Source organism: Haliotis rufescens, unplaced genomic scaffold (assembly GCF_023055435.1).
Source record: "Haliotis rufescens isolate VD_foot unplaced genomic scaffold, xgHalRufe1.0.p SCAF_1, whole genome shotgun sequence".
NCBI lineage: Eukaryota > Metazoa > Mollusca > Gastropoda > Lepetellida > Haliotidae > Haliotis > Haliotis rufescens.
Genome location: NW_025963779.1, coordinates 20,234,714 through 20,249,460, shown reverse-complemented (window position 1 = coordinate 20,249,460; position 14,747 = coordinate 20,234,714). Strand labels below are relative to the sequence as shown.

Genomic DNA, 14,747 nt, shown 5'->3' with positions numbered 1-14,747 from the left:
AGTTTGGCAGTTTGATTATGGAGTTCATCATAAGTGAATGTTTTAAAAACTTGGAGTTAATTTCAATATGCTTAACGAAGTAATGCAGTGTGATTTACAGTAATTTGTATGACACATAAAAGTGACAAAGCAGTAAAAAAAATTCCAATGGTATCAATAATTGTTTGTTATGGAAACGAAAGTGGAATCTCATAGTTTATTGCATCGGAGAGATGAGAAATAAAATTCCACAGAGACATCGGATAGCCTACAGGTTTGACGTGTTTGGTACTTTGGGTGATAGTTGTGAAGCCTCCCAAATTAACCTTGCACCCTCTCAGAAATATTGTTCAGAGCGGTGTTAAACCTACTCTCTCATGTATGTTTTTTAACCGTTCACTGTATAACCAAACTTTCAGTTCATCTGACTAGGCCTCATGTAATAAACTCAATGTGCAGTCATGTGCATCATGCTTGTGCAATAATTCTTCCGTGGTTAACAATGCATACTTGTTATTGTAACAAGTCATTCATTTCAAAATAGACACTTACTCCACCCTGGTATTGAAACTACAAGCATACATCAGGGGTTATTGGAAGACAACTCCCTAGATTTGTATGGTTGGGCTCCTCCCTGCTTAGCTCTCCACACAGTTTCTTCTTTAATGGTATTTTCATTACCATCCTTGAGCAGTTTGTGGGAGGCCAGTGATCACTGAAAGGGTACTCAAGAGACGAATTGGTCTGTACTGTACACAGTAGAAAATTTAGTGCAAAATAAAATGAGGTAATAGAGTTTAACAATGCTCTCCAGTGGGGCTTAGATCACCATAATGCTGTTTATTTTAGATTGGTTATGATGTCATGAAAAACCATATCTCATATTGGAAGTCGTGTTCCGGTTTCCCTTCAGTTCTGTTTGGTTTTATGCTCGTCCAAGAAGCTTCTTCTGGCACACTGGAGGATTCCAGGGCACAGTTGTGTACCCCAGGCTTGTTGTAAGAGCTGACTATTGAATATCGGGAGAAGCAATGTGTGACCTGCCTGATTCTTTGCCATGGTGCCTGGAGGCATGGAGCATTGCTTGTGTTAACTTAAGATACTATTTTTTAAGTAATGGCCATAAGAAAAGTTGATGCTGGAGTCTGTAGAAAGAAACAAACCACTCACCTCTTCTCTCTTCTTGAGCCAAGCCATGTTCTTGCAATATTTTCTATGTACTGTACTATGTGTGGGATATTTATTTTTTTGCCAATATGATCTGACCAAAAACTAAAACAATGCTTGGTCTCCAGTCTGTCATCACAAGGATTAGTTTTTTGTGGGCTCCAAGAATCTTCCCACCCATCGTCATCATGTGGACAACAAGGAGAAAAACTGGGCAGGTAAGGCAAGGAAGTAACTTTGCCTAATCCGGCTAGCCACATACTCCACCCTTGGACTTCAATCCTTCTCCAAATTCAGCCCTAAATTTCTGTGGGATTGAGTATGACATTGAAATGACCAGTTGCTGCATGGTTGGATACTTGACATGACTTGAAATGGTCAGATAGGTCAGGATCCTGTCAGTTCGCTAAGGTATATTGCATCTGGCTTAATGGGATCGAGCTCTGAACAATCATTCTACCTCTGTTGCCAGGCACACATGGACCTTCCAATCATTGCATCAAATTCTTTGGAATTTATTGGGTATTTTTTAATTGTATCACAGGTAGAATAGGAGAAGATTTGTACACAGCTGATCGCTGTTTTCAGCTTAGTTTAAGAGAAAATACACATGGTAATCTTAATCTCTGCATATAAAACAATGCCCAGCAGAACAGGAAATACAATTTAAGATGTAAATCATTCATCATGTCTAGTGATGTTTTATCTCAAATTTCACTTTTTTATTGACCAAGTTTGTTATCACATGTTTGTTCACCTGAATTTTCTGAAGGGATACGATGTATTTTTTTACTGCGCATAATACTCGATAATGTTTATTTATGTACACTATCATGACTATGAATAATAAACAACTACGATATTCTAATCCTTTTTCAAACTCTGATGTGCAGATTGTGTTAGGTAGGTCTAGTATGTACTATGTTGGTCATCTACCCCGACAACTCCACGTCGGTTAAACAGCTGATCGTCTGTTAACGCTCAGTAATTATTTGGACCCCACAGGTATTGTTGTAGCGAGGGATCACTGTATTTTTTTTAGCACCATGAATATGCAGTCATGTGCATTTACATACCATGTACCCAAAAATATCCATAAGAACTTATTATATGCATAGATTCCTTCAAAGACAACACTCTTATGTAGATAATTTGACAGTTAATGGGGTCACTGGTCATTGTGTTAAATTAACACTGTCAACATGTTCAAACAATGTCAAATAATTATCCCCTGCCCAACGAAGTTGGCGGGGGATATAGAAACGGGCTCTGTCAAGTTTCGTACGTCTGTCACATTTCATTTCCGGAGCATAACTCATAAACCGTTCAATATTTTTTCATCAAACTTTGCAGGTCTGTCAGGTACATGCTGAACTGGTGCCTTTTGCTATTGAGAAATTTTAGAAATTTTTATTTTTTACGTTTCCATGGCAACAAGATGGACTTAGCTTCTGTGAGGGTAGGGTTCGTTTCTGGAGCATAACTCATAAACCTTTCAATATTTTTTCATCAAACTTTGCAGGTCTGTCAGGTACATGCTGAACTGGTGCCTTTTGATATTTAGAAATTTTAGAAATATTTATTTTTTACGTTTCCATGGCAACAAGATGGACTTAGGTTTCAAACTCATCTTTTTTTTACAATTTCCATGACAAGTTCCACCTCAGTTAAAAAAGGTTAGGGTTTGTTTAGATTTAATTATGTCATAAATTCTGCAACAGGGGTGGGGGATATAGCCATGTTAGTGGCAAACTCTTGTTTATTTTGTTTCTTTGAATATAATAAATAATACATCACCTGCTGACTTGTTATTGTATTCGTGAAAAAATATTCATAATCATTACCCTATATAGATTTTACAGATCATGTTCCCCTCTAAGTGTTTTTTGCAGCCCTAGTGAATACATTAGCTATTACCTCCGTAAACATACAGATTAGAAATGGTCTTCAGCAATCCATGCTTTTCATAAGAGGGATCAGGTGGTTGATGCCGGCTATCGCGTCCCAATTGCTTAGGTTGATGCTCATGATGTCAACCTCTGGAATGTCTGGTCCAGACTTGAATTTTTACATACCACCGTCATATAGCTGGAATATTACAGCATTAAACAACAAAGAAGCTGTTACAGATGTCGACCATCTGTTCTTAAGGACCTGCGACTAGCTGTCATTGTATACACATGTATTACGCCTATTGCTTGTCTGCATCAACACCAACAACTGACAACAGATTTATGGTTCTTACTTTTTTCCTGGATTTACTGTGTCATTGATGGTTTAAACAGATGTATGTACCTAGCTACCTGCAGAGAGAATCTGTGATCTTATCATGCAGCTGAGAAGAGTTTTTTTGTTTAACCTTGTCAGTGGACTTCTTTGCTTAATGCCTTTCCTTTCTCAAACTTTTAGAATTAGTTAACCTGTGCTAATGATAGGATAATACACGCAAGTTCCAAAGCATAATTAACCATTTTAAAAATATCTGGAAAAACGTGTGACAGGTACAGATATATTTCACACAAATTCACTCTCACCAAGAAAATAATCAATTGGCAGTTCTGTTGGTGTGCCAGCCTGCGGCAGCCATCTGAGTCTCACTGAGCCAGATAATGGAGATAATGGCTGCAGTTCAGAAATATTTATGAGACAACTATACTTACTACCCTGTCTGAACTACAGACCCGCTGGGTATAAAAACAACGATAATATTTCAACCCAACTTGGTCTACTTCATCACTGAATGGGGGCACTTTCCATCCTATTTACAGACTTACCATACCAATGTATTCAGAGATCCAAATAGTGTACTCCCAGGTTAACTGTCATGTGTATCAAAATATTGTTTTATTAGGTTACTAGCCTGTAGGTGTATGGATGTCAATAGATGTATCACTGTGATTGATGACTTCCCCAGATTTCTTGCAGTAGGTTTCTATGTTTTGTAAGTTATATCATGGCTTAAAGGGGTACCAAATTGCACTTTGACTTAGCTGTAATATTTGGTAAGTACCATGTTGAACACACAGCAGGAATATGCACATGATAAGTTAACTATTCAGTAAACTCAGTCACAATATCAGTCTTCAGGGTTATACTTATGTATACACCCCATGAACAACTTTTCTAGACCAACAGTATTTCAGCTGTATCATGGAAACTCAGCTTCATGCACATAGGGGGGCACGGGTGGCCCAGTCGTCTAAGGCGCCGCATTTCGCTGTGCAGACTTGCGTTCCTTGGGCATGCTAAAAACCTATGATTGTGGGTTCGAATCCCGGCTCGCCCTGATTATGTTTCTAGGTTAGTCAGCACCATACCCGTGCTCGTGGGTTTCACCGAAGTGGTAAACATCTGAGACCTGCATCACTTCGGGCTTTCCTCCCACATTAAGCTGACACGCCGTGATATAACTGGAATACTGTTAAAAGCGGCGTTAAACCCAACTCACTCACACATGCACGAAGAAGAATCAAAATACAAAAGAGGACATTCACCAGGATATTGAAATTGTACTACTATCCACTCTAGTTCATGAAGCACATAAATTAGCCAGTATCTATGCAACTGCTGCAAAAAGCTCATATCCTTGCAACCTGAGGCATATTTGGCATCTAGTCATGTGGATATGCAGGGTGATGTCATCATACAGATATGGCTGCCACTCGGCAGCTGATCATCAGTGCATGTGGGTCTGCTTTTACTTCTTGGTCCAAGTGGGTGTAGGACTGCCATGAATCATTATGTCACACAAATCAAATTTCTGAAGTCCATTCTTCCTGCTTGATGTAACCATATGGACTGTAGTGGCCCTAGAAAAAGATTGACGACCCCATAAATGTTCTTTATCACAAGAAGACAGAAGGTGAGACCCCCTCAGTGGCTAACTCAAAAGTGTGAATTGTGATGCATGCAAAATTCATACCTCTCTTCTGCCAGTGTTGAGAGTCACTAATGAATTATCATCATCGTCCCATGTTCATGGATACAACTGTATCAATGACACGTATTGTTTGAGGGAAGAGACTGTCAGAAAGGAATTCAGGAAGCTCTCTATCATGATTACGGTAGTTGGGTTGATGTCATTGTGTAGAACACTGTATCACTGTGCAACTAACACCAGGATGCATCTGCTATTACCTTTGTGTCATTATTGAAAAAAACATCAAAATGTTGCTCCGTGGTTGTGGACTGAAAGACGCTGATCCATGCACTAATATTGCCCACAAGTATGACAAGTATTTCTTTAACGTTTATGTTATAGTTAAAACACAACTCCGAGGTTGAAACTGTATCGCCAACTGGAGGCTTTAAATTTCAACAAAAATTAAGGAGTCTTTACAGCAATAGAAACCAGCAGTTTTAATCGACTAGTCTTCATGATAACATATAGCAAAACCCTTGAAAAAGGTAAATTTGTACGAGGATACTTTAATTATTGGGCAGTTTAGCAAAAACTATAGGACGAGTGCCAATTTCTAATTCTGCTTTAAAGCGCCAGTAAGTCGACTGTTCTGAAGCTTCATTTGAAAACATTAGCCTGTAACCCCCAAACTTAGTCGACTTGCTTGCCTTATTCCGCGGGAGGAGTCTCTGCTCCAGTGACCACACTGTGGGTGTCGGCTTTTAATGGTACCAGACTTCTTTTTTTTAATTCTGAAATGATATCAGACGGACCTGATGGAAACCTTTCGAAGTGCTTTACATACTGTTTTGCATAATTATGTAGATATGCTACTACAACTGCGGACCCGTGAAGATCCAGGGTAGAATAGGTCTTCAGCAACCCATGTTTGCCGTAAAAGGTGACTATGCTTGTCGTAAAAGGCGACTAACGGGATCGGGTGGTCAGGCTCGCTGACTTGGTTGATGCATGTCATCGATCCCAATTGCGTAGATCGATGCTCAAGATATTAATCACTGGATTGTCTGGTCCAGACTCGATTATTTACAGACCGCCATCATATAGCTGGAATATTGCTGAGTGCGGCGTTAAACAACAAACCAACCAACCAACAACCAACTACAACTGCGCCAGTGAAGCTTTTATAGCGTTAAACATCAAAGTGACCATATCGTTAGGTCTTCACAGGGCTTCGATGACAGCTTTTGGAGCCATACAACCAATGAATACAAAGGAGAAAACATGGAAAAATGCAAATGTAAATAGTTTTTCATGTTTCAGGATATTTTCTCAATGAAAGTTAAACATTTCATGACATGTTTATCTAAATGTAGATGAAAAACATGTAATATCTTGAATGGACTGTGTAAGATGTGACGATGTGGCAGAGGTACAGAGACATGGCAGAGGCTGCAAGGTACTCTGGGTATAGGTGGGTGATTCCATCATGGCTTCATACATCTGAGGCATATATATTGTAATCTTGGCCTTGATAAACACTGGCTTCTAATCCAGTAAAGCTGGCAATTAGTATTTTGTAACTCTTCCATATGACTTTCTCTTCAGTTTGCCTCAAATGAAAACATGACCAAAGCAAGATACTCTGCGCAGCACTTGGGTTGTCAGCGTTGCTGTGCGGAGCTCTATTGTTTTGTTTGAGAATTGAATCATGTATGAACTAAAGGTGTGACATCACCCTTGGAAATTATTTCATGCATGATTTAAAAACACAGAATGTCGACATTATTATCTGTCCCTTTAACTAACTTATGAACCATCTAATGATGCAAGCAATACCAGAAAGAATTTAAAAAACATGGGGATACCTTACTGTGAAACAATACATTAGTCGCTGTATAAAAACAATTTGATGACAATGGACTAGAGAAAGACCACATGCAGCATGCAGACAACTGAAGTCAGTGACATGTAAGATTGAACACCCACTTATCACCTGCCCGGGTGGCTCAGTGGCAAAACAGTGGTTTACAATTCTAAACATGATTTGTGAGGTTGCAGTTTCGATTCACCTCATGGAATTATCATGTAAAAAAATCGACGTTGAATGCATATTTAAAGGATGTTTATAAAGCTTTGTTGATGTAAAATTCTTCGGTTAAGTCAGGTCATGATTCTCTGAGAATGCCCTGGATGAAGAAACCTTAAGAACAATATGATGATGTCACTATAGCTTTATAAATTCCATTAAAATGTGTAATATTAAGCATGCATAGTCATCATTACTTTTTTAGTTTGGATTTTAAATTATCCGGGAGAATGTATTTAATTGTTTGATCCTGTTTATTATGCTAGTTTGAACCATGTCAACCAACTGTTGCACTATTTATTCATGGCATAATGGGAAATAACTCTGAATAATGAATACATGCAAAAAGAGGTAAACTGGTGGCATTGGGTAATTGAGGTGCCAGCACACTGCACCAATTCCTTAGCTAGGGCTAATCTCTGTCTGATGTACTTGATCAACATCAGTTGAAGGTGATGGTCAATCCCCTTGACTTGACGTCTGTGTTGGTTCTGGCAGGCACTCAAACCTCACTTTAGTCAGCACTATGACATCAGGATATATACTGGGAACATATTCCAACCTAGCTGTGTTCACAAATAGAAGAGAAGATAACTAGATATATTTTTATTAATAGGGGCTACCAAATTTGGAAAACAGTTTTCTTTATTAGCCGTGTCATGGTTATTGTATGTACTAGTCTATGACAAAGGAAGATTTTATCAGTGTCTTTGTCAATATCAGTGTGCTACTTTGTTTATGCCTAGCAGTACTTCACAGCATAGAGAACCTTCCCATTCCAAGTCCTTCACTTAGCAATTATAGCTTTTGCAATTACAAAAATGTAAACAGAATCACAGAAACCCAATTTTGTTTCTCTGGTGTTCACAAGTACCCAACACTGTTCTAAAGGATGCTGGGGACCTAATTATTTCAAAGTGCCATCAGGTCAGGCAGCTGAAACTCAAGCAGCAGAAATAATGACAGATAATTTCCTAAATTATTTGGAGACATCTGAGGTATACATACAGTGAACCAGAGACTTGGTGGCCATATTTTGTTTGATGCTTTTGATATTGACAGCAGGCCAGATATACCGGTATTCCGGATTCTAAGAAATAGTAGAAGTAATGAGTCCACCTGTACATGTTAGGTTAAATATAATTGGGACGACAACTTGATCACTTGCTCCTAGATATATAAACCAATCAGGAGTAGTCTGGATTAGTTTGTGTCTGGATATTAAAATTTATAGCTCTAGGAAAAAAACCAAATACCTAGAATAAATACGAGTGAAATAAAAATGGAAGCTGAAAAACTTGAAGTACATGCATACCTGCATGTTGCTGAAAACTTGCATACCTAACCAAAATGGCAGAATGTGTCCAGTATACTGCAGAGATACTTTGCTGGGGCACCTGAGTTGTCAGGAATGTGAGTCAGATTCAGTCGTGCAAAGGGAGATACAGGGTGCATTGTCGGTGGTTTAAAGTGTAAGTAAACGCTTCACTATCCAACAGTTAATTTCACCAACTAAACTTTAAGATGTTAAAGACTAATAGCCTAATTGTGTGTCTCTTGAAGATAACATGTATGAACAATGTGATGAGTGAGTGAGTGAGTGAGTGAGTGAGTGAGTGAGTATGGTCTTACACCGCTTTGCAGCAATATCACAGTGGGGGACACCATGTTCGTCACATAATGCTTTAACCACTAGGCTACCCGACAACAACGTGATGAAGGCAATAAACAAGTTGGTAATGTCCTACCACTTAAGACATTTTTGCGATAGGGACGTGTACAATATTTATTAGCTATGAAAGTGAGAATACTGTGTATACATATATACACATGACAACCCATTTGTTTGCATAAGAAGTATTTGTTTTTTTAGCTCAACAGGTCTGAAGGCAATATTGCTTTAAACAACTTTTTCTCTGGAACTAAGAGATGGACATCAACCATATTTGGTTGGAAGTGTTCTCAGGTGGTGGGAATTCACAGTTGTACAAATAGAGGGGGTGAGGGGCGGGGCCGAAAAGTGTATATAACTTGGACACAGTTAAGATCCCCTTCGTCTAACCATATGTACAATTGCTGAGTATAACGAGAGGAATGCACATATGCTACCAGGACTGGCCCTTCTGTTGGCACTCCCAAAATGATTTACAACCTTGACCATAACATGCAAACTGATATTATCCCCACCCTTTGATAAACAGATACATTGTATACATTTGTTTGTTATGAAGAGAATAATACATTTATGCCAATAGGATTCGCCCTGGGGTCCAGCCTTACCTCTGGAAACTTAGATCCTGGATCATAACATGGAAACAGTTCAGATCTTTACACTACATTTGTATCTAGAGAAGTACATGTTCATGCTGTCAGATTTGCCATCCACCTATTTTAAATGCTGACAGAGTCAGAATTACGAAATATTTGCAGTATTATATACAGTACAATGCAAATGTATATAACTATCCAGGTGAGCGATACAGGCCTCTTGTTTTAAGAATGTTTAATAAATACATTTATTCATATGACAACAGATGCACATCAACATGTCATACATTGTTTCTGAATTTTGTTTTGTTTAACCAGTCAACTGTGAGGTTGTACAATTGTCAACACAACCAGGCTACTTGGTATTTTTGTTTAGTCTGTCATAGGGCTCGGGTGAAATTGTCTGCTTATTTCTAAATTGTTTTTGATAAGGGAATGTTTTGATGGAATACCATATGTTCATGTTATGTATACGAAATGAAAGAGTTTTCGGTATTGATTCAACACTTTTGTCATTGTGATATACTTTATGGGACACACATGAATTAATGAGCTGAAGTACCATATTCTCTGCATTAAGCGCCCTGTGCCAATAAGCACCCCTCAGACCAACAATCTGACAAGTCATCTTTATAAGCGCTCCTACAATGACCACCCCAGCTGCGTCATACCAAAAGACGTTAAAAGATGGTACTCAGCATTAAGGGGCTAAAACAAGGACTGTTCACCTTGGGAGTCAGTATACTGTGTCTGAGAGGTGTATTCATGTTAAACTGCAGCATGGTATCTCAGTGGCCTTGCACTATTAAATCGGCCTCAGTTCGACTGGTATATTTAGCAGCCACACACACACACATACACACACATGAATGCAGGTCGCTATATAAATGCAATAATCTTGGATGTGACGTAAAACCCCATTTCACCTTACCTCCAACAATGACTGAAAATGTACATGGCATTCCATGTTTTCTAGTGTGTATTATGGATTGTTTTACAGACGACAGCAGCTCAGACTGACTATATGATAGCTTCATAACAAAAGTTTTAGTTTCATCAATGTTTGAACTGAGTTTATTTACTATGCTCAATCTCAGAAATCAGATTTAACTCGTTGTGCATGGTTTCAATAAGCTTCCCCTTTGGCATTTTCTAAGCTCCCAGGGTGCTTATTTTGGCAAATATGGTATTCAACTTGGAAAGAATACTGTCCCATGCATCAGGCAATTTGCAGTCCCTTTTCTCCTTCTTTTACAACATTCACAACATTTTGAACCTGTTGTGTTGGTTTTATAGCTGAAGTACTGGTACATCTTTATGAAATGTCAGTTTGAAAGATTTTCTGATGGCATTAAATTGTCCTTGAATTATCAACACTACTGTGTCAAAGGGATAGACACCAACTAGACCAGACCTCATTTTGGACATCCAGTCGGGATTTCTTGGTTTAGAATTGGTCTCCAGCAACGTATGCTGGTAGTAAGAATCAATTTAATTAATCAAACGGTCACACTTGGTGACTTGGTTGTACTTGATAATATGTTATCATACCCTGATGGAGTGGATTATTTAGTTGCTCACCATATCAGTCACTGGATCAGATGGTCTAGACTTGATTGTTAACCGTCATATATCTTGACTGCTGTTGAGTATGGTGTTAAAACAAGAAACATGGATTTCAGACTATTGCTAACATGGAACTTATACCTTGATTTTAAGAGATACGGAAGTTCCTCAGATGTTCACACACAGTAGTGGATGACAGACACCTGGTGGCATCACTGTTTATTGGTATCCATTGATATAATCTTCATCACACTTTGTCCAGGTTTCTTGGTAGAGCAGGACATGCTTACTCTTTTCACAAACTCTTGGTGTCATCACTGATTTTCAGTAATCCATTGATATAATTTTCATCACCATTTTGCCTTTTTTGCCCTATGTAATCTCTTTTGGCTGATAATCGAGACTGGTTTTCTGGTATTGACATTTTGAATTTTAACCAGTCTCAGGTACCTGATCTAACCTTACAGAAGGTGGCTGTACAGTTTGTCCTTCTGTTCAACTACGTTTGACACATTTGATGGCATATGACGTCTCATGTCAAATGTTGACTTGTAACCAAATTTGTTGCGTGGGTTTATCACATCAGTCACCATCTTCTGTTCAAAATGTGAAACATTGGTACAAATGTATTTAAACATTTAACTTTCCAAATGTGATCGCACATTGAACATTTGACCTTCCAGATGTGATTGAACTATTGCTTTAATCTACAAATAAGCTATTAGTCACTCCAAGCAATTTGAAATTTAACTAATTTTGGAAAATTTAACTTTCAAGAATTATGTTGAGACATTTTAACTGTTCAGAAAGTGAAATTGCCATGTGCATATTTTGTATTTTCATTCTGCTCTCTGTATGCTTGTCATAAGAGGCGGCTAACGGGATCGGGTGGTCAGGCTTGCTGACTTGGTTAATGCATGTCATCGTATCCAATTCGCGTGGATTGATGCTCATGATGTCAATAACTGGATTGTCTGGACCAGAACCGATTATTTACAGACCTCATTCATATAGCTGGAATATTGCTGAGTGCAGCGTTAAACAACAAACAAACAGTGAAAACTCAATGCTACTTTCATCATCATTATTATAATCTTTATATTCTTATGATTTTCAGAGTCAAAGGTCCTGGGTTGAAAAGACATTTTTCAAGAGAGAGTGTTCCAAGTTCATCAAGAGTTCCAGAGATGCAACAAAGTGAGTAATAATGGATGTGTACAGAGATATCTAGAGGATCAGCACCTTGTTCAACAACGCAATCTAAGTGCTACGACTATTGTAAGTCTGTCTTAGTGTGTAGGAGTTGCACTAATCATAGCACAGAGATTGCTTTGTGAAAGTCCACATAACAATTAGGGGTTTGAGAAGATTTCCTAAATTAAAGCTGGAATGACAGAGTGAAACCTTGTTAGTCTGGAAACCTTGCAGTATGGACAATCTTCTTGGGAACGTCTATACTGCCTGCTTTAAAGAAGTTAAGGACTAAATAGGACTATAGTTAATCTATCAGAAGACTTAGAAAGATAAGTCATTGTATCTGACTACATAACAAGCCAAATACTCACTAAATATGAAACATCTGCAAAATATGGGGGGCACGGGTGGCCCAGTTGTCTATGGCGCCGTGATTCGCTGTGCAGAGTTGCATCCCTTGGGCACGCCAGAAACCTATGATTGTGGGTTCGAATCCCAGTTCGCCCAGATTATGTTTCTATGTTTTTCAGCACCCTACCCGTGCTCGTGGGTTTCACCGAAGTGGTAAACGTCTGAGACCTGGATCACTTCGGGCTTTCCTCCCACATTAAGCTGACACGCCGTGATATAACTAGAATACTGTTAAAAGCGGCGTTAAACCCAACTCACCCTGCAAAATATATCTTATCTGAACTAGGAACTGAGGGACAAGCATGAAATGGCTGAGCTATTGTAAGTGTCTGAACAAGTAACATACAAATTATTACTATTCGTCCTGAAGGTCCAAGTGATCTTTGCTCGGACTGTAGATCCCACTCTGTTGCTTGTTACCTCTATTGATTGTAGCAATGACTGTTTCAATGCCTGTATTATTTTAGAGTCCTGCAAAACTGTTAAGTGTGGGACAATGAGGGACAATTCTATGCTTTTTCATCAAGTTTTGATTTAACATTCTTCTTTATGTTAACAATATTTTTAAACTATTCGGGGCATTTGGGAAAGCAATATCTCAGTGGCCTAAAACATTGACTAATTTGAACCCTGCCTTGACCTCATCTGTTTGTAGCAACATTTCGTTCCTGGGCCTTGTGTACATTTAAGAGTGAGAGAATATGGCCTTGCATAAAAAACAATGGAGTCATCACCATCATGGTAGTGCATCAGGGTCTCATAAATCCTACTTAATTAAAGTCTATGAAGCCCATATTGGCCGTGCCTTGACATTAGCATTGCTCAAACAGCTTTGTCATACATATCCTAGGTATGAAACTCTGGATGGAAATTAGACCCTTGCACATCTGTGGCTTCCTATTGTCCTATTGCCAGTGACTCGTCAGAGCACAGTCCCATACACATCCAACCATGTAAAACACTCGGTGTTACACAGGAATCTTTTATAAGAATATTGATTCTTACGATGTGATTTTACTGATGCTGTGATTAACCCTAGAAAAAACAAATGAGGAGACTCCAGTAATATCTTCCTCTTTTTCATTCCAAGTATTCAAGACCATGATGTTTTGTCTAAGGAAGAAAATGAAAACCTTTCAAAAGCCTGGAACCACATTAAAATTACATGTCTGTATTGAGAACTGCAAGCTTCCGGCTACTGTGACACACTGAATGTCTATAAAGCCAAGACAAATTTGATTTCTGTTTCTAGCTGGTCTATTTTGGTCGAGGCTGTCTAAGCCTGGCTCCCACCATGCAATGCAGTCTTGATGAAGGGGGTGTTAGTGCCTCCAAGGCATACATTTGTAAGCTTGATGGAGAACCCTATGGCCCCCTAACAGCCCCATGTTACTCTGGCACTTACAAGGCTACAAGGAGAATGATTTCCTTTAAATTACAGTAAGAAATTGGAAAAGTTCTGAAAGTTTAATGGTTCTGTGAATTTGGATATGTCTGGCATTTAACATGGCATCAATGGTCAACACACGCGATGTGGTAAATAGAGTTGGCAACAGTTTACACAGCTGCCAATTAGGGAAATGTGAAGCATGCACTTGCCAAGGGTCTTTCAGAATTTTGTGAAATACAAATTTAAAAAAGATTGAACTCCTGAGCCCATAAAAAAAATGGCTCTTGTTGTTAAAATTAGACCTGATGAATTGTGCGGTTGAAAATACAGAAAGATCGGATCTCCTGAAAAAGTGGAAAGCGCTTTAAAATATTTTTAATGATCTGTTTCACTGCAGATAATGTCTCAGCGCCTGGAGCAATGATTTATATAAATGTGTGATAGGGAGAGAGAGGAGATTACGCTGACACTTGAGTCTCCACAGCTCTGCTGGACACAGTCGGAAGTAGGGCGGGAGGGCCGGCATATAGATTCTGTCAACATACAGCATGTCCAGGCACTGTCAAGACCTAACATCACTGTCAATAAAGAATATCAGGGCTGCTTAATTCCATTGTGTCTCGCCATCGGGAAGGAAACAGATCCTTTGATAGAGGTTGAGGAAGGTTACAATTTGACAGCACATTTGGATTTGAGTTTGATGTGAATCTTGTGGAACTCTATGAATTTGACCTAGTAACTAAAAGAAATACTGACCTTTGAACCTTTGGGGATAGAGTTTTAGAAGTGAATGCATTAGTTGTGCGAGAATATGTGTTATCTCT

The 14,747-nt window shown here is 38.8% G+C and overlaps 1 protein-coding gene across 6 annotated transcripts in view; it reads left to right on the top strand.

The window, feature by feature from the left end:
* Positions 1 to 14,747, top strand: part of LOC124115806 (transient receptor potential cation channel subfamily M member 3-like) — a 291,914-nt gene that overhangs the window by 175,514 nt on the left and 101,653 nt on the right. For all 6 annotated transcript variants that reach the window (XM_046476937.2, XM_046476936.2, XM_046476935.2 and 3 more), the window contains one exon: positions 12,046 to 12,125. In XM_046476937.2, coding sequence (XP_046332893.2) covers positions 12,046 to 12,125 — 80 coding nt within the window. The remainder of the gene's footprint in view (positions 1 to 12,045; positions 12,126 to 14,747) is intronic.